Source organism: Octopus bimaculoides, chromosome 9, assembly GCF_046866305.1.
Source record: "Octopus bimaculoides isolate indiv1 chromosome 9, ASM4686630v1, whole genome shotgun sequence".
Classification (NCBI taxonomy): Eukaryota; Metazoa; Mollusca; class Cephalopoda; order Octopoda; family Octopodidae; genus Octopus; species Octopus bimaculoides.
In genome coordinates, this window is record NC_142936.1 from 39,946,615 (window position 1) to 39,973,153 (window position 26,539).

The 26,539-nt window shown below is 33.6% G+C and overlaps 1 protein-coding gene across 5 annotated transcripts in view; it reads left to right on the forward strand.

Moving 5' to 3' along the window:
* LOC106869101 (endoplasmic reticulum aminopeptidase 1) overlaps positions 1 to 26,539 on the forward strand; it is a 1,176,109-nt gene that overhangs the window by 984,210 nt on the left and 165,360 nt on the right. For all 5 annotated transcript variants that reach the window (XM_089357447.1, XM_089357445.1, XM_052970645.2 and 2 more), the window contains exon 12: positions 5,455 to 5,582. In XM_089357447.1, the coding sequence (XP_089213573.1) occupies positions 5,455 to 5,582 (128 nt within the window). The remainder of the gene's footprint in view (positions 1 to 5,454; positions 5,583 to 26,539) is intronic.

Below are 26,539 nucleotides of genomic sequence, written 5' to 3' on the forward strand. Positions count from 1 at the left end.
ACGGTTCACTGACAGGTCCTGATACTTAAAAATTATGTTCTGTTTGGCTATGGAAGCAGTGACCCTTCCATTTACTGCAGCATCCAGGATGTGGGAAAAAGAAAAGGAGTCACAGACTGTGGTGTCCAAGCTGAGGTAGCTGACTCTTTGAAATCTTAGGTCCAAGTGCCCCACCTGGCAACTGCCAAGCAACTAAAGCTTGCAAGGAACAACATTATAGTTGTACAATGCTAATAACAACCTTTCCTATCTTTACTCCCATGTATAAATGGCAGCGAGCTGGCAGAAAATTTAGCATGCTGGGTGAAATGCTTAGTGGTATTTTGTCTGCCGCTACGTTCTGAGTTCAAATTCCGTGGAGGTTGACTTTGCCTTTCATCCTTTCGGAGTTGATAAATAAAGTACTAGTTACACACTGGGGTCAATGTAATCGACTTAATCCGTTTGTCTTTTGTCTATCCTTGTTTGTCCTCTCTGTGTGTAACCCCTTGTGGGCAGTAAAGAAATAATAAATGTAGGCTGTGATTACAATATACAGGACATACATATGAAACTTAGATATGTCATGTATATTTATACACCATGCATAACACAGTGACCTCCCCTGTGGTATGAAACTGAGTGTTAGCTGCATTTGAACCTTCCTTTGAAGACATATTTTGCTAAAGAGCTTTAGTAAAACAATGCTGCACTGTCAAATTATCTTTATTGCTGTATAGATATGAGATTCGTGTACTGATTTTATGAATTAAGTGCCTTAAAATAATAGGCAGGTGGTAAGATTCTTTATTAATATATGCATACATATATACGCATGCACGTTCATATGCCTGTCTGTGTGTGTGAGTTAATTTTTAAATATCCTTTGTCAAAATAAATAGCAAAACTTGAAAAGCAGTTAATATTTTAAAGTGTAATTAAAATATTAAAATATTGTGAAAAATGTACATTTTGGAAATACAGATTCTTTATAATTACAGCCCTTTCAATTGCAATTGATTAATTTTAAATTACATAAGCACATGTTCTCATTAAGATATGTAAATGACTAAGATAAGAAATATTGTTCTATTGCTTTGTTTTTATTGAACTGGTGCATTACATAATTAATTTATCTAACTAATATTTTTAATGTTTATTGGGTTATTTAACTTTATAATATATTTCTGTATATTACTGAATATACTTGCCTGGTTGTATATATATGTTGCAATATGTGGAACTACCTAGTTACATATACATATTACAATATATCTCATTTTAATAATACTAAAAGATAATTTAATTTTTGAACTTCCCAGTGACTTCAATCATTCCAATTACACATCAATCAGAAATACATATCTGCCATTCTCTATGAGTAATCATCATGATAATCTACATCACACTATATTCCAACTTCTTCCTTAAATACACATTTCATTAAAATACTTTCATTTGTGATGATTCAATGGCAATCATAAAAAATTCACCTGCCACTGATATTATGATATACCTTTCTTTATGGAACACATATATGAAAGAATACCAATGGAGCCAGAAGGGGCAAAAGAAGAAATTTGCTCTGAGTGATTCCTCGGAACAGTTTGCTTTCTCAATTGGAGTGCTTAAGAAGTTTGCTTTGAAACCATATTGTTTCAGTTCAGTCTCATTGCACTGCACCATGGTTAGGTGCCTTATTTTATAGTCTCAATCAACTAAAGTCTTTTGAATGAATTTGTTTGATGAAAATTGAAAGAATGCTATTTTATACACACACATACACATACAAATATATATATATATATATATATATATATATATATATATGTGTGCGTGTGTGTGTGTGTGTATGTATGTATGTATATGCAACAATATATGTAAACAAACACTTTTTTATTTTTGGAAGTGCCAAAATATGTATCGAATCATACAGACAAGAAAGTAATATTTTGAATGCAGTACAGCTGTAAAATCAGCAGAAAGATTGGGTATTTTACCTTTAAATGACAGAAAAAGTTGTTGGCAGATAGCCACAGGACTCAAACTTGGACCTCTGAGGTACTGGTTGAGTACTCTACCAATTAAGCTAAACTGCCAATTGACAACAATTTTCGTGCCAAATTAAATGTTAAATACATATGTAAACTAACTTTATATACATAAACATACATGAGACATCATGCTGTACTTCATCACATCTTGAGATCATGAGATCTCAATGTGAACATAGAGTGGTGAATAAATCGATATATCGAATTTGAAGTCTCTGTCTCTTTTGAATATGAAAATTTAAAAGTTTAAAAACCTTATAATATAAATATAAACTGTGAGAACGACCCTTAAGGAATCTAGTTAATGATCTCCTAAGGTAAGTTCTTATGTTATATTGGTAACGGCTGCTACATCCTCTGGAAAAAAATATATATATATATATATATATATATATATATATATATACATATATATATACAAGGAGAACAGAACAAGGTAGAAATGCTAAAATAATTTTATCATGAAGAACATTTTAGTACCAGCTTCAATCTTTGCAACTTTTTCAACTTAGTGTAAAGTGTGAAAAACAATTAAACTGTGGGAAAATTAAATGAAATGTCCTTTTAAAATATTTCCATAGTTTTCAAATACATGGGACATTTCCCTTTTTGCTGTCTCTCTCTCTTTTACTTTTGTGAAGGCTTGGTGGGTAGGTTGTAGCAGATCTGAAGAAATATATACATACATACATACATACATACATACATACATACATACATACATACATACATACACACACACACATACACATGTGCACACACACACAACACACACACACTCACACACATATTTATCATGCATGCTAACTACAAAAAGCGGGCTATAGAAGGAGAGGAGATTTCATAAAAGTGCTCCAGCACAGCCAGTCCTTACTTTGAAGTTAGTGATGAATGTGCATGCACAAAGTCCATTGTTGATAAAGATAACACATACCACACATGAAACTAATACAATAACTCACATATATTGCAATAATTAAAGGTATTTATCATTCTAATATATTTTATTGTCTGCTATGAAGATAAACAATCATTTGTTTCAAATAACGCTTTATATTTTATTAATGCTCTAGCATCATTATTATCCAGTGGGTTTTTTTTTAGGGAATACTGAAAGCACTACTATTTATTTTTCTTTACTTATAAAATGCATTTCTGTTATCTATTTATTTATTTTTAAATTGTTGGCAGTAGCTTAGAAATTACTGGAAACAGCCATTTGAAACTACATAAACTGTTGAAATCTATAAAGTCAAGTCATACAGCTATTTCTTTTCATTAATTTAATGATGGCATGTTGGTTTCTGACACTTTTTAAAATGTTAAAAAATCAAGGAATATATAACATATGTACATTTTATATTTAATTTCATTATATTGACAGATCGTTATTTCTGTTAAACTTTGAACAGCTGTTACTACATTATATGAGGTTGTTTACCCTTGAAGGAGTGAGCAAAATTGCAGAGCATTAAAATAGAACAGTTGTGGGAAGTATGTGTAACAGTAATGCCATAAACAAAGCTTGGTGAAGAAGGAAGAATATATTTAAAGCATGACAAGAGATTCTACAGAAGTATTTCATCAGTGAAACCTTCAACTCCTTTCTCGAATTGTGGTTTTGAGACTATGATAATAAACGATATGTTATTTGAGTCAAGTTTGACCCTTCCAGCCAGTTCTTACTAACACACAAACCAGCTATGTTTCTAAAGTACAATTCTTTCATGATCTATCTCTACTGCCTTATAATACAGCTTCTCTATAAGTGATCTTGGAAGCAGTCTCTCCACCAGTTATTCCCATAACAAAATATTGAATAGCAATTATTTAAACACTTAATAATTGTTTGTCATTTAGGTATAAGGCCAGAACGTTTTTGAGAAGAAAAAGTTAGAGGGTTGGCCAGTGCCTTCAATCTCAGTATTTAGTTTATTGACACTACTACTTTGGTTTACCAACCCCAGACAGTGGAAAGTAAAGCTGACCTTGAGAGGATCTGAACATAGAATGCAAAGAGTTGAAAATACTGCAAAGCAATTTATTCTGATGCTCTGATGATTTTACTTGCTCACTGCCTTATTCAAGCACAAATAATGAAAATAGTGTTTAGTACTGACTCATGGCTAAAAATACTGGGATGTCCAGAAATGTTGGCAAAGTATTTCATTCAATGGAATTTTAGTTTTATGGGCACAAATACTCAAGTTTGTATCAATAAACTGTGGTACTTCAGAAGACATCAGCATCCAGCTGCCTCTATTCAGTATACCTAAGTAATGTCTGTTGTATTTTAACAAGGCAGTCAGAGGAAGAAGAACAATGGTCATTATCAATGAAGACATTGCAAGATAGGCATGATTCTTGAAGATTCCATCCACTTTGGATATCTGTAGGTCAATTTTGGGAGAAAATAAATGATATGGTCAGCAATAGTTGGAAAGGGAAAACTAATTCCTTGTTGAGAATTGTAAGATAACACAGGGCATCTTTGAACTAGTGGTTGAAGCATGTTGGTGATCAAATATTTGTAAACCAGTAAAACAAGTATCTTTTGAATGTGGTCTAAAATATTAGAATGGTAACATGCAGTAGTGATACAATAGAAGATGAATAACCAATATTCCATTATGGACTATTCTTTTTGAAGGCAGCAAAATGATGTATTGAAGAGTGTTTTAAAGTAAAAGTGCCAGACATTTAAAAGAAAATTTTTCCTTGGTAACAGTGATAATAAAATATTGTTGGATAAACATCTGAATATGCCAAATGGTTGATCTTTTCAGAAAGATTATGACCTAATTCATATAAAACAAAGTATGACAGTTTTCTTTCAAGTGTGAGGACTTGAGTTTCCTTTATGCAACCAGATCTCAATCAAATTGAAAAGATAGGTTTACATTTAAGGGGGCAAAGATAATGAGAAGCAAATAACATCAAAGAGAATAATGAGGAAAGTCATTAAGCAGATATAAGAAAGCAATTCTAGGAAGCTTCTAATTGATTACACTTTGCTCTATACCCTATTATCTGCAATAAATCAGAGAAAATAAAAGTAGACTAACCTAATTATTAAAAAGTTATTAACCCACTGCAACTTCGTTTTCTATTTTGAACAAGTGAGCTATAAACATTAGATATTAAAATGAAAATGTTATAAAATTGTATCAAAAGTATCATACTAGTATTTTTTGCACTATATTGAATACTAGTGAGACAAAAAGACAAAATGATCTCTACAGGGATAAAGCATTGGTGATGGATAAAGTATAATGCCTATCCATGTATGTGTACATTTATTGGTACTGCTCTTCAACATAATGAAATTAACCTACTATTGCTATGAATGCTACTATTACAGTTGCTAACAAAATTTACTAATTATATTGTATTACTAATGATAACCGTTTAATATTTTCAGCAACATTTAAAGTGGAGAAAGGTACAAAATGGGTGAAAGGGAACTACAAAAGTGTTGGATTTTACCGAGTCAATTATGAAGTTGATGTCTGGATGTCTCTTGTATCTGAGCTGACCACGAACTATCAGGTAGGTTCAGTTTGTTTCTTTCTTAATTCTCTCTCACCCATATATGTATGGTTGAGTGGACAAATGAAAGAAGGAGGCATTCAACATTTTTAGTTGGAGTTACATATATTTTTATTTAAAACAGTTTGATTCAACCCCGTGCAACCTAAAGTTTTGTAGGTTTATTACAGAAACCTAGCTTTTTGGGCTGCCCTACAAGTTAGGTTTCTGTAAAAAGCTTATAAAACTTTGTCGCATAAGGCCAAGTCAAACTGCTTTAAATAATAATAATAATAATGATACAATCCTTTCTACTAAAAGCAAAAGGCCTAAAATTTGTGGGGAAGGCGCCAGTTGATTAGATCAATCCTGGTACGCAACTGGTATTTAATTCATCAACCTTGGCAGAGTTCGAACTCAGAACGTAGCGATGGGCAAAATACCGCTAAGCATTTTGCCTGGCACTCTAATGATTCTACCAGTTCACTAATGTATGTATACACACACAGACACAGACTCACACACATCTACACATGTACACATATACATATATATGCTATGCCAGCTTTAAAAATGGACATAAAAAGGAACAATGTATTTATGTATACATGTATGTATGTAGATGAGACAGATACAAAGAATTATGTAAGTATGCACTTTATGAGGCAAATAACCCAAGTTAAAGACCTGAATATATACAAATTATTACTATGATACACTTGAGAGTACCAGATAGAATGCAACCGCAGTTTTATTGATAAACATGAAACATTTTGGAAGTCCTACTCTAAATTTTTATTTGCATGATAGGACAAAATGAATAGGAAATCCTATTAGATCCATAAACCTTCTTCCTCACACTCCTATCCTAGCACATAGGAATAGACTATCATAAAAAGTTAGAAAGTCAATACTGTAAAGAGTACTTCAGGATTACCTCATCCATGATGGTTAAAATTTAACTTATAAATTTACACACATGCATGCATGTGCATGTGTGCATTGCCATGAAAAAATATACCCAGTACACTCTGTGAAGTAGACAACAAACAAGTGAAGAAAATATACTCTATGAGGTTTCTTTATTTATGTATTGCTGATGACTACTCAACCTTTTGTAATCTTGGTGTCATGAGAAAATGCACCCAGTACTCTCTGTAAAATGATTGGCAATAGAATGGGCATCCTGCCATAGAAACTAAGCTTAAATGACACATACAAATACCAGTTTATGATAGCAATTGTTTCTAATATGAAAGGATTCAGATTGTGATGATCAATCCAACCCATACCAACATTTGAAAACAACCATAAAATCATGATAATGATATGTGAAGATTTGTAACATACCATCAACTAGTCTGTTTCCTTGTTTACATATTCATGTAGTGCTGCCTTTGAGATAAGAAGATTTGACAAGAACTGTGACTCAAAGGTACCAAGCTCAGAATGGAATATTCCTTGCAGCTGCTATGGCCTGTTTGTCTATTCTGTATAAAACAAATCAGCTCCAGAAAGCCTACAGTCACTGTGAATAGCTTTCTAATTACATCTTTGTTTATAAAGATAGATCATGACACATGATGTTGATTATGTGTGTATGCATGTGGATATGAATGTGTGTGTGCCTCATCATCATTGTTGTTACCATATTGTGTTGATTTTCCATGCAGACATGTGTTGGATGGGATATTTCTGCTCTCCTAAATGCTTGTTGTGGGTAATAATGACAGGAAGGGCATCTGACCGTTAAAAGAATTCTCTGCCCTAACACACTCATGTCTGAACTATGCAAACATGAGAAGGTAGACATTAAAATGATGATGATGATATATAGTTATATAAATATGCAGAGGCATGTTTGATAATTGTCGTCATCATTCTTTTACCTCTGTTCTTTATAAGTTGGATGGATTTGCTCACCCAGATGAGACAGGTAGAGTGGGACCTTATCTCACTCATATTTCACTTCTGTTATTGGATTCTCTTTCTAAAACTAACCACTTTACAGATTTTACTGGGTGTATGTTTTATGACAACAATGCCAGAGAGGCCTCATCTTGGCTAAAGGGACCTAACAACATGACTTCTCTACTCACTTGCCCTCCTCTTTACAGAATGTGAAGTACAAATGATAGTTAGGTTAGTCCACATTACTCCATAAGGAGCATAGGACTGGTTTTTCAGTTTCTCTGGCATGTATATTCCTCCTTGCATGGGACACCAGTCCATTGCAGGATTACTCATTTTAACCAGCTAAGTGAACTGGAGCAACATGAAATGAAGTGTTCTGCTCAAGAACATAATGCATTGCCTGGTCCAGGAAACAAAATCACAATCTTACAATCATGAGTCCAACACCCAAACCTCTAAGCCATGCACTTTCACATGAATGATAGTGATGAGAGGGAAATGTGATTGTAGAATGATTGATAAGAGTATTTGGTATTCTGAGATAGATAAAAATATTTAAGGCAATATTCATAGCAGGAAGGTAACAGAAGTCTACGTGACAATGTTCATTCTGAGTTGTGTACTTAGGTGTATGTATGCATTTTTCAGCAAGTGTACAAAGGAAAGAATGTACACTCAAAAGATTTACTAGATGAAATTGAATTTTTTCAAATGGATTCTCACATACTTTTCAAAGGAAGACAAAATTTGCACACATTGCAAATTTCTATGGACATCCACAGTAAAAAAAGATTAGAGGGATCATTGCTATGAGGTCTAGGGGAATGAGCAATGACAGAGGGATGATAAAGATCCAGGATGTGTGGGAAAACTGGAAAAAAACACAGACAATGACAGGCACTACAGGAAGGGAGGGTGAAAGTTGAGTAAATTAGATACAAGGAGGCTAGTCACCTACAAATAGGTTATGAGATGGCCTGGAGGTATTGAGTGATGAGGGGGTTCCATGGTAAATAGATAATAGGTGGGCTGTGTACCAGTTAATGAGAAAACAGAATTGGTGCAGTAGTATCAGCTGAAGCAATGTACAGCAAACAGAAGAAATTCACTTCCATCCTCAGTTACACCAGCGCAGAGAAAGGTGAGAATTGACAAGAGGAGGAAGTGTTTGAGAAATGAGCAATAGGTATGTATTAAAGTATGCAATGTATGGTAAACAGTAGATGAGCAATGAAGGTACAGATAAAAGAATGCAATGTAAGGTGAACAAAAAATAAGCAACAATGGCAAGGGAGAGAGAATGCAATATGTGGCCCATGGAAAAGAGAAACACTACCAGTCTTGGTCATAATGAGAGCTTAGTGCAGTGCGATTAGTATGAGGAGGGTGTGAGTGAGGAATGAGTATTAGGGGCCTGGATACAGGAATCAAGTGCAAGAAAGATAAGGCACTGGTCTCCTGTACTACTTGGTTTATTATGCAAGTGACCAGCCCATATTCCATTCCACCAGATACTTTAAACATCTCTGTAGTGATACCTGATGAACTAGGTGCCTTCTCTGCTTTCATATCTCTAATCTCCTAACCTGCTATCAACTTGGCTGTCTGGCTGGCTGGTCTACTTAGATCTACTTGGGTTAGATCCTTTTTTCTCATCCCTATGCAGTAGCCTTTCATAATAGCACGTCCTTGCCTCTTTTTTTTTTTTCATTGTTATTCATTTTGGAGTTTGTTTATAGAAGTGTTTCATACAAGTAGACCTTATTCTTATCTGCCAGACCTGACTGCTAGACAGAAGCGGAGATAGATGTCACTATTATGTCATCAAAGTTAGTTATCCAACTACACCTTTTCACGATTTCAGTTATCTTATCTAACTATTTCCCTGCTGGCAATATGCCTATTTCATAACTAGTGCTAATTCAGAAGAGTTTGTAGCTTTGTTCTTTGCTTTGAGTATTTTGACCCAGGCTCTTTTGCAATTTGTTGCACAAGACCCATACTCCACAGTACTCAAGAAGAACCGTCCTCCACAACAGAAGTGTTAAGACCACATCCTCTGGTGAAGAGGATTGGCACTGTGCCAGTCCCATGTAAAAAACACTCGTGGAGGTGCAACATAAAAAGTAGTCATGCCAGTGCCAGATAAAAGCAATCGTGCTAATGACATGTTAAAAGCACCCAGCAACACTGTAAAGGTACCAAGCCATATCAGACTGGAACTTGGTGCAGTCTGCCAGCTCTGGTCAAACTGTCTAACCCATGCCAGCATGGAAAACAGACATTAAAGGATGATGAATGATGAACACACATCCATTCACCTGCCTTTCAGTATCTCCACAATTTCATCTGAATTTTCTAAATGTAATAAATATATTGATGTATGTATGTACAAGGGTATCCTTATTGCTATAATTACTGCATGTTGCAAGAACACCACAGTATTCAAATATATAAATATTTGTAAAATTGCCAAGTGATGTCTAGACTCTGAAAAAACTTAATTTGAAATTTTCTGAAAATTAAACTAAATATAGCACATAAACCTCACTATATATAATAAAGAAAATAAAATTGGTCCCATTTTTACAGTTTACTAGTTTATTGACTTGCATCAGGGTATGCAACTATAATAAATAAATGTTTTTATTGTTCTGTAATTTATTGTAAAAGGAAGTGTTTGTTTTAATTTTAAATTACTGCCAAACCAACCAGAACTTCTAGAAAATCTTTCATTAGTTGCCCCCTCCAATTTTGTTTTCTTTGCTGCCTTTATTTTAAACCACAACAAACAGACTGACAGCCTTCACTTTTGATAACCCTTTTGCTACCAAGTTTCTATTGAAATGCATTGCCTTTATTTCAATTAATTTTGAAGAGTCTAGTAAAATAATTTTGTTGTTATTAAACTGGGATTTGGAACATAAATTAACATGAAGTTTTGATGGAAGGTTTAATTTAAATCACTTTAAAAGAAAAAGTTTATATCATAGGATCAAGGGTTGTATGAGGCAAGTTGATATCAAAAGTGTTAAAGTAATGCACTTTTGATTGCAGTCTTTGATCCAAGTTGACAAAGACATTCTATTTCAATCATTGCAATGGCTTTGTTGTCATTTGAAAATTCAATGATGAAACAAAATTCTGTCCTTGTTCCTTATAAAGCTTTGTGTTCTGAATAATGTTATGCAATGTTGATTTGGTGTTAGCTTGTTCTCAACAAGTTTTAGCTTTGGTATCATCACTTTCATGCTTGCTAATTATTGCTTCCAATCCATTTATTTTCCTAGTCTTTCTTTTAGTTTCAGTTGTATCAGTGAGAAATACGCACATATGCACAAACACAGCTTTAGAATTTGGGGTAATAGATTGAGGGTTTGGTGATCTTTTATCTTACTTGTTTCAGTCATTAGACTGTGGCCATGCTGGAGCACTGCCTTGAAGAATTTTTAGTCAAATGAATCAACCCCAGTACTTTTTACTATCTTTTTCTTTTTAAGCATGGTACTTATTCTATCAGTCCCTTTTGCCAACTTGCTAAGTTACTGGGATATAAACACTTCAGCACCGGCTGTCAAGCAGAGGTGGGGGATAAACAAAGACACACACACACACAAACAATGGGCTTCTTCCAGTTTCCATCTATTAAACCCACTCAAAAGATTTTAGTTGACCTGAGGCTATAGTAGAAGACACTTGCCCAAGGAGTCATACATTGAGACTGAACTCAGAACCATGTGGTCAGGAAGCAAGCTTCTTACCACACAGCAGAATATACAATTACATTTCAAACAAATTCTAGAAGCAACTGAGCAAGAATTACAGTACAACAAAATAAAGAATTTATATAAGGAGTATGCCACTATTCATATTGTCTAATCATTCTAAATGTTTTTCTCTTCCCACACCATATGTCTCAGACATAGAATCATTTTGATAAGTAAACTTAATTCTAATGCTTAAAGTCAGATTCAAGGTTCAGAAGAAGAAGAATAAAGACTAGATTAGAAGCAAACTACTCTAACATATATGACATACTATGTCAGTCAGCTGTCTATACATTCATGCACAGTGCATACATGCATATATGTATGTTAAGAAGGGCATCCAGCTGTAAAAACTATGCCAAAACAAACACTGAAGTCTAGCGCAGTCTTCTGCCTAGCCAGCTCCTATCAAGCCATCCAACCCATGCCAGTATGGAAAGCAGACATTAAATGATGGTGTGACACATATATATATATATATATATATATATATATATATATATATATATATATATATACACACCGTACATATATACATTTCTTTGTGTGTGTGTGTGCATGTATGTATATGCTCACACACACACACACACACACACTTTATTTGTGGCTTAACAAGGCAACCAATGGTTTCATGTGAAGAGATCTTCACATATATGACATAAATCTCAATCATGGTTTAAGTATACTGTATATAGTCAAGCATCTATATATTTATAAACTTATGTATGTGCATATATATATGTGTGTGTGTGTGTGTGTGTGTGTGTGTGTGTGTGTATGTCTATATACACGAGTATTCACACGCCCACACACACATTTCAAAGTAATAAAATAATGTATTAAAACATGTATGGTTGAAAGAAAGAAAGAAAGAAAAAAGAAAGAAAGAAGAAAGAAAGAAAGAAGAAAGAAAGAAAGAAAGAAAGAAAGAAAGAAAGAAAGAAAGAAGAAAGAAAGAAAAAAGAAAGAAAGAGAGAGAGCAAAACAAGTGCAAGAAATGGAAGGATAGTTGGAAAGATAAAAATATGAATGAGAGACAGATAAAGAGAAAGATAGATAGATAGATAGATAGATAGATAAAGAGAGAGAGAGAGAGAGAGAGAGAGAGAGAGAGAGAGAATTAAAAGAGGCAGATAAATAAGAAAAATTGAAAAGATGGGTAAGATAGACAGAAATAGATGTGTAGATCAGATAGGTGGGTAGTTAGGTGGATAAATAGATAGGTACATAGCTATAACAAGCAGAGAAACAGATGGACAGACAGGGAGAGAGAGAAAGTGAGAGAGAGAGAGAAAGTGAGAGAGAGAGAGAGAAATTTTATGAATATTCTCTTAGAGAAGATGAAAAGAATGGAATGAATAAATACATTGAATCTGTTAGAAACTGGCTAGAAAACTAAAATGATAGCTTATATCAAAAAAGGAAATAAGATTAATGGTGCGAAATTTGCAAATTTCCTGCAGAAGAGGAATAACAGGCTGCAGTATCCATCAAAATTGCAATAGTTTAGCTTTAAGTATCAATGTTAAACACTTGATGCAGTCAAATGCAATTAGATGCAAAGAATAATTTCTTACAACAGTTAACAGAGAAATGGGAATGGAAATTGAACCTACTCCAAGTTGAAGACTAAACCAATTAGCAGATACTGAAAGATATTTGAAGAAATAGTCACATTTTTTATACTTTATCTCTATTGCCACTGCTACCACCAACACTGTCACTACCAACAACCACTACCCACTTTTGAATAATGCAAAAGATGTGGGCGAATATCACATTGATTAAGAACAGAGCTATTCAAAAATTTTAATTGGATTTTATTTGAGACAATTATCGCTAATATTGGAACCAATGTTATCGCTAAAAAAAACAAAAGGTAGGAAAATCCTTGAGAATAATGTTATTTCAGTAGCCAAGGATTTTATGAGAAACTGGAATTATCATTCCAAAATATAAAAATTCCATAAGTTATTAACAAATATCAGTAGCAAATATTTCATATTTTTATATTCATTGTGTTCCAGTGACATGAACATTAATCTGAAGATTTATAGTTTGCTTTCATTGACGAGTGAATCTTCAGACTGGCCTGATAGTGATACCATGCTTTGTCATCACTTACTGCACCAGTCAACAGGTGCAACAGTGCATTCATCTACCCAGGTGTCCAAAGATGTGTCAACATTATCACGTTGCAGATCACCCAACTAGCACACATACATATCATTAGTATCATTGTTTAAGGTCCATTTTCCATGTTGTGCTCCAGTATCTGCTTTAGCATGGTTTCTGTGACTGGATACCCTTTTTAAGTACACCACATCCCAGATTTGCTGGCACCAACAGTTTTGCCTATATCATCATCTTAACTCTTGGAATTAGTCAAGACCAGAGAAGCTGGTTACCTCCTGACAATGTTACCAATTGACCCTCAGCAGACATATCAAGTGATATATAGCAGACCAGATAAGTTCGGAGTGAGAACAATGGAGTTGTTCCCTAATATACAGTGTTTCCAAGTGTCTCACAGAAGGCAGAGAAGTAGAGTTCAACAGACCAGTTTTTACCAGACAACCCAGACCAAGTAGAGCAGAGAGTACCACTGACTCACACCAAAAACAAATGAGAGATCTAAGTTCAACACTGTTGCTCCAACTCATTGTTACCAACTTCATAAACATACATGCAGTTGAGCTATGGCTGAGTTCACAAAAGTTTATTATCATCATTTAATGTCCTTTTACCATGCTGGCATGGGTTTGATAGTTTGACAAGAACAGAAGAGCCAAGAGGCTCCACTAGGTTCTATGTCTGCTTTGGCATGGTTTATACAGCTGGATATTTTCCTAAAGCCAACTAGTTAACAGTATGTGCTGGGTGCTTTTTACATGGCACCAGCACTAGTGAGGTTGACAAGTACCCTGAGAGTGACTGGAGAAAGAAACTATGAAAGAGGGAGAGGAACTAGTGTCTTTCTGAAGAGGTGAATGTATGGCTTGCCACCTGGAAAGCGAGAGAGAATGAGAGTGAGAGAGAATGAGAGCGAGAGAAAATGAGAGCGAGAGAGAATGAAAGCGAGAGAGAAAGAGAAAGAAAGAGGTGTGTGTAGTCCAGGTAAAGCATATAAGACATATGAAACATATAAGACATATAAGACTTATAAAACATATAAGACAGAGGTACAGTATAAATAGGAAATAAAACAAACTATCTTACACCAAAGCTCAGATCACTTCTGACATCTTTTGTAGCAACAGGAATCAACAGAACACTTCATTTAACTAATCTCATATGAGGCATGTGTTAAACTGAATAAATATACAAAGCAATGACTCCGTGTCTGATAGTTGTGGCTGATAGTATGTGTTCTTTCTTCCCCACACTGTACACATGCAGCATATTTAGATACACACATGCACACAGATATATTTCTGTGATTGGGTGTATATGTGTGTGTGCGTGTGCACATGTGCATATGCATACATGTATATGTGGAAAAGTGCATGAATGTTGATATTCTATATCTACCACTGCTTCAGTAAGATGGCAATGATGTCATGATGTTGACATTATGAGCAGTGACTCCGTACTTTCAAAGAGTTTTGCTAAATAAATGTGTGAACATACAAATGATATATATATATATATATATATATATATATATAAAACACCAACTTACAGAATGCCAGATTCATCACTGTGACACTCACTTTTTCAAGATTGTAAGAATCAGCTGGCATTTAATTTTGTTTACTATCTGTATACTATCTTCTTGATGTTGAAATCAAAGCCTCATACCATATGTACCATTGATAAAACTCATCATAGCTACATTAATTTATCGATTTATCGACCAACAGAGGATGTAATTAAAACCATTGTTAAGTGTCATGCCATACTTTTTGTTTATCATGGACTGAATTTACAATTTCTCTACATATTATTTGTTACCTTGCCGGATTTCTAATTAGATTCATAATGTTCCGTCTATTAAATATGTTAGCACTATTGTTATCTATTTAGATGGTGTCTCTAAAATATTTAATTTCTAAGCAAATTTATTTTCCTATGACAATAAAGTACAATCATGTACATTTACTTAAGGAATCATTTAGCACATACTGGAACAATCAAAATAATGTAGTCATTGACTAAAACTGCGTGTTTTTTTTGTCTTTTTTTTTTTAGCTCACCACACATTCCAGTATCGTTAGCTTTTAAATACACTATATATTCAAAATGTTAACACTACCTTATCTACTGACATCATAGGATTTAATATTTCATTTGCTTTCACACTTGAATATGTTATTTGACTGTTTCTCCCCTGAGAGTTGTTAGAGATTGAGTCTATCAGATATGCTGCTCCAATTTAAATAGTCAACATTTCATTTATCGGAGGCACATGAATAGAAGCAAGCATAGTTATGTGCTTAAGAAGTTCCCTTCTCAACTTGTGGTCTTGAGTTCAGTTTTTCTTCATGTTTCATTTATTGTGTGTGTGTATACATTTGTGTGTGCATGTGTGTGTGTATGTATGTATGTATGTATGTGTGTATGTATGTAAGTGTGTGTGTGTATGTGTACACACACATACACAGAGGCACACAGGGTGCAAGATGTATTTGAGGAAATATTTGGTAATCTAATAAAACAACTTTAATCTAGCAAAAGTCAACTATAATTTAATATAAATTTTATGCACACATCCTTGATAAGTTTTCTTATAAGATTATTTTATGAATCATCCACCTAAAGGGATTCCAGTCCTTAAGCAAGACTAGAATTGTTGATATGCCTGTACTAAATGGTTCTTATTCATTTGGGCATCACCTGGACAATGGCAACCTTGAGTGAGAGATTGTCTAACATCCATTAATAATGCAGCATTCTTTTTTGTTTTTTATTTTTGACTGTACCAATAAAATTTTATCATTTTTTAAACTCTCAGCATAGCAACATACATTCGTCCATGAACAAACAGATCACTTGGGAAAAAAACTGATATATTTTATTCACTAACTGACAATGAGATTCATTGATTGTATGTATGTAGGACCTAGATAAAGGGGACGATGTAATTGCATAAACCTAAGTGGAAGAGTGGTGTAAAAAGATTGCAGTTTATGTCTTAGCACAATGGCATATTTCACTCTTTTGTCAACTTCAGTCCTATGTTCCTGTAACTGGGTCATATGAATTATTGCCCCAGTACTAGGTCCATTAGCAACAGATCCCTTTTAAATGTGAAAGAGTGGAAGAAACTAGCCTGCTAAAGTTATAGCTAATGCAGACATCCGTCAGCTAATTGTTATCATTGACTTCATCATTGCAGAAATAATTGATTTTATAAGTGACCATTTTCCATCGAACATGTTAAAAATTTTGTCATTTATAAAATCAACATCAGGGGTAAACCTGTAAACTTTGGAATCAATGTGCTGCTCAAAAACTTTATCATTTCATATTTCATTCAATATAACCAGAATATCATTTGGAAATTCAGTCTTGCTGTCAGATTTCAGTTGTTCCTGCCTTCACCAACACAGTCTAATCACAGTCCACTTGATTCTCTAATTTTAAGGTTGTTGCACTTCAGTCTTCTCACTACTTTCCAGAATGTAGTATCGGTCTTAACTATGTGTACATTTAGCAATTCTATATGCCTTTTTAAGATAGTAGTTTATCAAAAATTATCCTGAAAGACCATGATTTTGCAACAGATTATGGAATGAACAATCAACAACTACATACACATGCACCAAAATTAGTGATGCTTCACCCTAACAACTGAAATTATAGCTTTTTTAAATATATTTTCACCAGTTTGCTGTTTACATGAATATTGTCAATAGAATCCCTATCAATGGAAATTGGAATGTGCAAAGTTCAATGAACTATAGAAAAACTTGCACAGAATAATTCAGCCAGTTTTGTAGATGCAATAATGAGAATTTAATCAAAATATGCTTCCACTTACTTAATATTTGATAATTATGTTATTCTGAGAACCATTAGGATCATCATCAAAGATTATTGTTTTATATGGAATCCATTTAGTTATGAAAAGCATGTTATTTGCTTGGTTCAATATGTTTTGTTTTTTCAAGTGTTTGCCTCTGTTCTCTGTTGTTTCTGGCAATGTATGGCAGTGACTCATAAAGTTCTGATACATAAAAGTAAAGACAACTACCCAAGGATGAGCTGAGGAAGGAAAATTCCATTGTGGCAACAGGAAGTTTTAAGATCAGTGACAATATAATGCCCATCATCAGCATTTGGATATTGGTGCTCTTCAGTATGAATCAACTGTGATCTTGAACAAATCCCAACTCATCTGCAACATAAAAATAGAGTTCTATATTTAAGAGATGAGGAATTATGTACATTATTTACATTTGACGGATATTTGTCCTCATTTTGTTTGTTGTTAACACAATGTTTCAGCTGATATACCCTCCAGCCTTCATTAAGTGTCTTGGGGAAATTTCAAACCTGGGTTCTCATTCCTAAGGTATTTTTTTTTCGATGTTATTATTATTATTATTATTATTATTATTTTTCAGGTTACTACTTGGAATTGAACTCAGAATCTTGGGGTTAGTAGCCCGTGCTCTTAACCACTACGTCATATGCCCATGGACATATGGTGTAGTGGGTAAGAGCATTGGCTACTAATCCCAAGATTCCGAGTTTGATTCCAGCAGTGACCTGAATAATAATAATAATAATAATAATAATAATGATAATAATAATAACAAGAGAAAAAAATACCTTAGGAATGAGAACCCAGGTTCGAAATATCCCTAAGTCACCTGATGAAGGCTGGAGGGTATATCAGCCGAAACGTGTTAACAACAAACAAGATGAGGACAAATATCCGTCAAATGTAAATAATGTGAAAAATAAATAGATTTTAAATTTGAGAAAGAGAATAGTTTCCAGATTCACAAACAAAGTTGCTTCCACATTTGGTAATACTTGTCTCCCAACAGGTTTTAGCTCCTGAAATGAGCATGTTCCAGATTTGTGTAGTAAAATCATATGCAGATGATACCATTCAATATTTTGAAAGTTGATGAAACATTCTTCCAATTAACAATCTATGTTTTCTCTTTCTATAAGGATGCCTTCATTAGTACATACTAATTACTTTTTTACATGCTGCAATTTTCTAATTACCCCAAATGTAATTGCAGTTTCCCCAATACAAATTGCAATTTGAGTTGAAGAAGCAGACTGGCTTCGACTCAAATTCAGTTGTGATTTGAAATTTCTGGAAAGAACTTTGGTACAAAGATTGTACTTCAGGCAAATTGTATAGAACAGTTTGCCTTTATTTTTGAATATGGTTCTTTGTCAAAGAATAATACGCTATTGAAGCCTTGCCACCTTTTCATATTCATCTCCCACATCAATTAGGAAAAGCAAATATAAAGGAAGTATTTGTCATTGAATTTCTGTGAAATTAATTGAAATTGATATGAAGATATATCACAATATTTCTACAAAAGACAAATACACTCTCTCTACTCACAGTATAGATGAAATAAAATAAAACAATACCTAGGAGCCATCTTCTTTCTCATTCACTCTTCATTGAGAATGATGTAAGGGTCAAAATTCAAGTCAGGCTCAAAGTGAAACAGACGCACCCACACTCATACAGAATATCATTTAAATATTTTATGTAAAAAAGAAAATGTATGAGAGCTGGAAAACTTTTTGAATAATCAATGAAGATCATGCGTGATTTAAAATGAGACAAGGTATAAGAAATATCCTCAAAAAAGAAACAAGCTGTCACACCAATCATTGTTTATTTACTCAAAATCTTTAAATTCCATAGGCAGCTAATATCTGACAAATACTTGTAGGAAATTTAATAAGACTTTAAAACGTCTGGTAATGTCACTGTACTGGCCAATGATCAGACGTATACCCCCACTGCATGTCCATACACAATTTCTAACTAATTTGGATTTTAGAACTATTTCCCTTAGCATTCTTGAATAAAATTAACTGTTGAAGCTAACAATTTTTTGCCCCACTCCTCCCTACAAACTTAATTTTTATTAATTAAAAAAGAGTTGGGCTCATTATGAAATGTATGGTAGCTTCCACAAACTGAGAAGAAAAGTCTTTATTAACAAACTGAAAAGAAGACAATAGAAATGTAAAAATCAGTTATCGTTGCTGATTATTGATCTAAAGAGGACATTTGTTAGGGTCAAAGCTACAGACAGTTTAGAGACAAATATTGCATTGTTGACAAATGATGGCTTCTATAAAGATCATTCATTATGAAATTAAGATGTGCCCTTAAAGGTTATTTTTCATAATTTCTTTTGCATATTTTAAAGCACACACTCATCATGTAACGTGTGTGAGAGAGAGAAATAAAATAAGAAAGAGAGTGTGTGTATTTTATATTCATTCATTTGCATTTTGTCCATTTTTCCATGCTAAAATGAGCTATTTGATTATGTTATTGAGGTATTGCTGGCTGTCCTTGTTGCTAATCCTTATTTGTTTTTCCAGTCTTCAAAGATATGAAGTGGGAGATAGATTTTTTATTGTTGGCACTCTGTCACTTACGACGTTGAGGGTTTCAATTGATCCGATCAACGGAACAGCCTGCTCGTGAAATTAACGTGCAAGTGGCTGAGCATTCCACAGACACATGTACCCTTAACGTAGTTCGCGGGGATATTCAGCGAGACACAGTGTAACAAAGCTGGCCTCTTTGAAATACATGTACAACAGAAACAGGAAGAAAGAGTGAGAGAAAGTTGTGGTGAAAGAGAACAGCAGGGTTCGCCACCATCCGCTGCTGGAGCTTCGTGGAGCTTTAGGTGTTTTCGCTCAATAAACACTCACAACGCCTGGTCTGGATATCGAAACTGCAATCCTATGACCGTGAGTCCGCTACCCTAACCACTGGGCCATTGCACCTCCACGAGAGATAGATTTATTGATATAAATAACAACATTGCACATAGCAGATACTTCCAATGGATTTTTTCTGACTTTTCATCTACCAAGTATATTCACAAGGCCAGTGGTTGGCCAGTGGTTTTATATAGTCATGCAAAACAACACAGTATGGAATTGCATAGCTTATTAGTTAGAATATTTGGCTCCTGATCATAAGGTTATGAGTGCTATTCCTGATGATGCATTCTATCCTTAAGCAAAACACTTTATTTCGTGTTGCACCAGTTCATTCAGCTGGCAAAAATGAGTAACACCTGTATTTCAAAGGACCAGCCTTGCCACATTCTGTGTCATGCTGAATCTTAGAAGTGTCTGTGGAGTGCTCAACCACTTGCATGTTAATTTCATGAGCAGGCTGTTCTATCGATCAAATCGACTGGAACATGCACTGTCATAACTGATGGAGTGCCATTTTCTTTTTTTCTAAAAACAACACAAAAGCATAAATGGGGAGCTGACAAGTAATAGAACAGAGATTCCTTAGTCTTGCATGGAATAAGATAACCTCCCAAGTGCTGGTATCATGGAAAAAGAATCTACCCTATATATTCTGTAAAGTAGTGGGTGATAGAAAGGGAATCTAGGTGTAGAATCCATACTGAAAATGGAATGCGTGGCATGTGGTCTCTAGCATTTCTAGGAGGACAGTAACTCGAAACTAGAATTGACTTGGACTGTGACAACTCATCCAACTCAAATCAGCATGAACAAACATCATCATGATGAAGATAGGTGTGTATGTGTGTGTGTGTATATATATATATATATATATATATATATATATATCTATAGAATTGATGCGCGATGGGTTGAAATGATAATACTGAATAATAATGAGTTTTGTGAAGTCCATTTTCTTTCTCTTATAATTCATAAAGAAATTCCTGAAGTAAATCCATTGGCATATACATCCATTCTGTTGATGACACCAGGTAACCGAATACTGTGAATAGGCTTTAAACAGCACACTACAAGGTGTATACCTAAATTTAAAATTATTACTTATATAAAGCTATAATGAAAAGAATAAAGTTTTGCATTCTTTAAATTAATAGAGTATTGGCAAATATTGTATAATATACTAAAATATTATTTTCGAATTTTGTATATTATTATAAATATAAATTTAATCTCAGAATAGGAACCAGTCACATAGCTAACAGCTAATCAGAAGGGTAAATATGATATACGAGTAAACAAATGACAAACATATAACAAGATATGGTTATAGAAACTCAAAAGTAAATTTATAAAACTGCTCAAAATCATGAAATAGTGTTTATAAGAAAAGTATATTACTTTCTTTTTCATAAGTACATCTAAAATTCTTGTAAAAGTCTAATCCATTAGAGTCAGAATATATATTATTTTATCTAAGAGTTATAGTCTTGAGGAAGTACATTATTCATTTAACATATACAAATTTGGATATTTCTTAAGTGGTAATTCAAGTTTTCCAAAACTTTCTAAAGAAAGATCATTATTATCATTATTGTAGATAGTATTATATTTGGGGGAAAAAAAAGAATTCTGAATATGAAACATTTGAAACTATAGGTTAAACTATGGAAAAATAAAATTTGTACAGTTGTTGCTGCAATTGCTAATGTAATCTAGAGAAGAGAGATAATTTTATTATTTAGTAGTTGGTGCTTAAAGGAAACACTGACACAATATTAGAATTTTGAAACTAATTCTTTTGAAGAATAAATAGTTGGAACTAATATTGAACTGTTCAATAGAAATCAGTAGTTATACTATGCTGATGGTATTGTTGCTGTTTTTTCTTATGTTTGGTAAGATTTACTTACATATACCTTCATGACAATGTCAACAATAGAAACTGCTATGTACAGAGAAGATACTTTACATTGTAAATAATAAGTTTAAAATATTAACCTACAAGTAAGAAATTCCTCTTTCTCTCTCTCTCTCTCTCTCTCTCTCTCTCTCTCTCTCTCTCTCTCTCTCTCTCTCTCTCTTTATATATATATATATATATATATATATATATATATATATATATATATATATCCATACATATATGTACATACCTACATTTATATGTATACATACATGAGTACAAGACATCAAGAAAAACGTTAAACACAATGAGAAACGAAAACAGAAAACAAACTTTTTTCGAACAGCGAAAAAAACAAACAGAGAAACGAGACATGCAACATAAAGAGTATATCCCTTCGTCAGTTGTCCCTGTTCGATCTACCCCATGTTTTGAAGGCAAGGACAATACACGACTTCGTTGGAACAGTCCTTCCCACAAAGCAAATTAGATAAAATTTTGAATTTTTCACGGTGGGTGAAATTGTTAATAAGAACAGGATAGTGAGAACAAGACAATAAAAACAAACAGTGAGTGCTGTTAAGCCAAGATGATAGAAAAATTATTATGAACGCTAGGTAGACAAGCTATGAGAGAAGAGACAGAAACAACACATCTTTTCTATAGGAAAGCAGTGAACAGAAAAAGAGATCCCCTTTCATCATGTGTCAGTGACGAGAGGGTCAAGGAGGAAGAGTGAGAGGGAGAGAGGGAATGGTGAAAGGGAGAGAAAAACAGAAAGGATGAAGAACAAGAGAGGGAGAGAGATAGACAGAGATGAGATAGTAGAAGTGTGCACACTGTAATTATTAAGATAATATATATATCTTTCTGTCTGTCTGTCTGCCTGAATAATTGACATTCTAGGATGGAAAAAAAATTTGGAATGCTTTTTAAACTATAAACTATTTTATAAGAAATTTCTAACCTCATTAAATGTTGAATTTAGCTTAATTCATTTGTATCAAGTTATGCCATACTGAAGGTTCCAAAAGAGAATAAAATAATGCTATACATGGTTACCAATGAATAAGAACTAAGAATTTTATAATGTGTTAAAAAAAAAAACTATATATTAAATGTATACATGTTCTTTACTTTTTTATGTAAATTTCAAATTTTCAAATCTGACTTAACTTAATCTAGAAGAGATTAATAGTTAACCACCACGTGTTCAAGAGATAGAAGAGCTGTGAGTGTCTGATTCATGGAAAAACAACAATGACGTGCCAGCTTACTGATCTGTCACCTCCCCTACGATGTGTCAGATAGGATAGGCCCAATTAGACAATATGTATGGCATCTCCAGAGACAGGTCTACTATAGTACCTGTTTTGTTAGATCTCATATTGGTGGTCTTGCACTCTTAAGAACTTCTACAGAAGCACTATTGTTTCTTTTAACATCACAAAGCTTTCAGGTGTATCTAACATAATAATTATATCATCGTATCATCAGTTTTTGTTCACCATCCTACATCTCATTTCTTGGAATAAAGGTTTCTTGATTGGCTGTGACGTTCTAGATTATGCTGATGTGGTTTTTTATTACCCTCAGTCTTTCCTGACTTTAGCTGTATCTTTCACACCCTTCCTTCTGTATAATAATGATGTTATTGCTATTTCTAACATATACATTCTAACCTAGATGGTGCCATACCTTCATTCCTTTATATTCATCCCTAGACAGCAGTCATTTAAAATCATCAAGGGTGAACCATCTCGCATGAACAAGGACTTAGAAAATATTCTCATAATACTATATAGTCTCTGAACAACATACTCCCACACCAAACAAATAAAACAAATATTTACATATAATAAAAAAAAACAGATACTGCCTACATTATAGAAAAAATAAGAATATTACATATATATCAAAAATATAAGTTTTACATGTTTTAAAGAAACGGTGTTGCAACATTATACTGACTTTATTAATTAACAAAACTTGGTTAAAACCTACACAAACTTGCTGCAAGTGCTAAGTCTTGCAATCTTTGTAGTATCAGAAAAAATGTCAGCTTTGATTAGTTATTGAATTACACTGTATAACAGGATTTTTTTATATTGTTTTTGTCTTTGGTCAGTAAGTGTTATTTCCTATTTGTTTCTATCTAAAAATCAAAGGAAACAAATACTATCTCATTCAAACTTTGCTTTTTGACCTACCTGGACATCAATGTTTAGAAACTGACCTTTTTCCATTACATTTCAGATAGATTCAGTACTGAGTTGCTGAAGCAGAAATATCATTATAACAAATATTCTGCTCTATACCACAGATTTGCTTGTCATTTGCTTGACCGTAACCACTTGATTATGTCCCTCAGTGGCTGACAATATGTGCATCTCTGATCATGAGCAGGAGTAGTGGGGGAGCATCATAGCCATGTGTTGAAAAGGATTCTTTGGGGCTTTAATAAATATTGTAACATGAGCAAATTTTGAAGGAAATATTAGCCTATTTTTCATACTTTCTACGGGTAAGCAAATAGGAAATAGTTGCTACCCAAAAACAGAAATTGTGTTACACAGTGTAATGTTTATATCTGAAGCATGTAGTCTCACTAATTACACACACTGGTTTAGAATTCATAAAATCTGTTTCAATTGTTCTATTATCAATTATCACCACCATCATCATCATTTTAATGTCTCTTTTTTCCATGCTTGCATGAGACAAACAAAAATTATTGAGACACATTTTCTATAATCAGATGTTCTTCCTGTCACCAATCTCATCAGTTTCCAAGCAACATAATATTACATTTAGGACCTTACACTTGAACAGCTTAATGGCACATCATATTTTTCTCTAAAGATTGCAAATGAATGACGCAGCTTGAATGACAGTGACATTTGTTTACCATTAGCATACAATGTTAAGATAAGAAGACACAAACACACACAATCTTAGGCATATAGACATAGACATGTGTGTGTCTATATACTTAGACACATACAGGGGTTGGACAAAATAATGGAAACACCTTAAAATTTCCAACAAATTTATTTTAATATGGGGTAGGACCGCCTTTGGCAGTAATTACAGCTTGAATTCTATGAGGTACAAACTCGTACAAAGTTTGAATTGTTTCCAAAGGAATTTTTGTCCATTCTTCAGTTAAAACAGTCTCCAGTTTTTGTAGTGATGATGGTGGAAGATATTGACTCCTTACTTGTTTTTCTAAAATGCACCATAAATGTTCAATAATATTAAGATCTGGGGACTGTGGTAGCCAGATAAGATTTTCAACTTCACTAGAATGTTCCTCGTGCCATTCAGTAACAACTTTAGCTGTGTGAATTGGTGCATTATCATCCTGAAAGATTGCGTTTCCCTTTGGAAATTGTTCTGCAACCATAGGATGAATTTGATCAGATAAAATGCTTAAATAGTCTTCACTCACTGGTTCTTCTCTATCCGCACTCTCTTCTTACAAATTACTATGAGTATTTAGGCACTTCATCATCACTCTGCTTCAGCTCCATTCCAGCCTCTCCTATCCACCCATTTAAAATACAAAGTAGCTATGAGTCTTCTCTACAGATAACAAATCTGTTTTCTACCTGTATCCGACCTCTTATCCTTCTCTTCAGTCAAGTGAGCACTTTAGTCTTGCATGCTACAAGGTGACCTCATAAAGGCGGGTGCCGTGAAAAAAGCACCCTGCAGACTCTATAGAATGGTTGACATCAGAAAAGGAATCAAGTCATAGAAATCATGCCCAAATTGTAATACTGGAGCCAGGCATGATCTTCATGCTCATTGGATTTGTTTGGGTTGATGCAAAGTGGGACTGAACTTGAAATCATGTGGTTGTAAAACAAACTTTCTTAAACACAAATAGAAATAATAGTTACTATAAAATTACGTATGTCTACTAGTTGCCAATCTTGTATTTAAGAAAAGCCTGTGCAGCAAGTGTTCATATAAGCTAATATTTATATGTTTAAATAAACAATAAGAAATGTTAAAGTGAATAATAGTCATACTGTACTGATTTACTCTACAGGTATTTAAAGTATTGAAAAATGTAAGTAATAAATTATATAAGATGAGAGTAATGCTAAGTTAATTATCGGAAATATTTCAGCTAATGGCAACAGTTTGGTACAGAATACGTAAGTTATTTTTTGGAGCATTTTCATATGTCAAAATGTCAATATTTTCAGACAGTATTATACAAATATAACTCATTATTATCAATATATTATATATATTATTAAAATATTAGTGCACTTCTAAATACAGGGTAAAATAAAGGTAAGCTATTAGTGAGAATTTTCTATGAAGTTAGTAGGAGAGTCAGTACTGCATATCTTCACAGAATTGTGAAACTGAGGGCCCTGCAATCATTGTTCATTGTTAATTATAGTTATTTTATTATTCCTTATTCCTAAAAGAATATATTGATTTCAAATTCTGGCACAAGGCCAGCAATTTCGGGG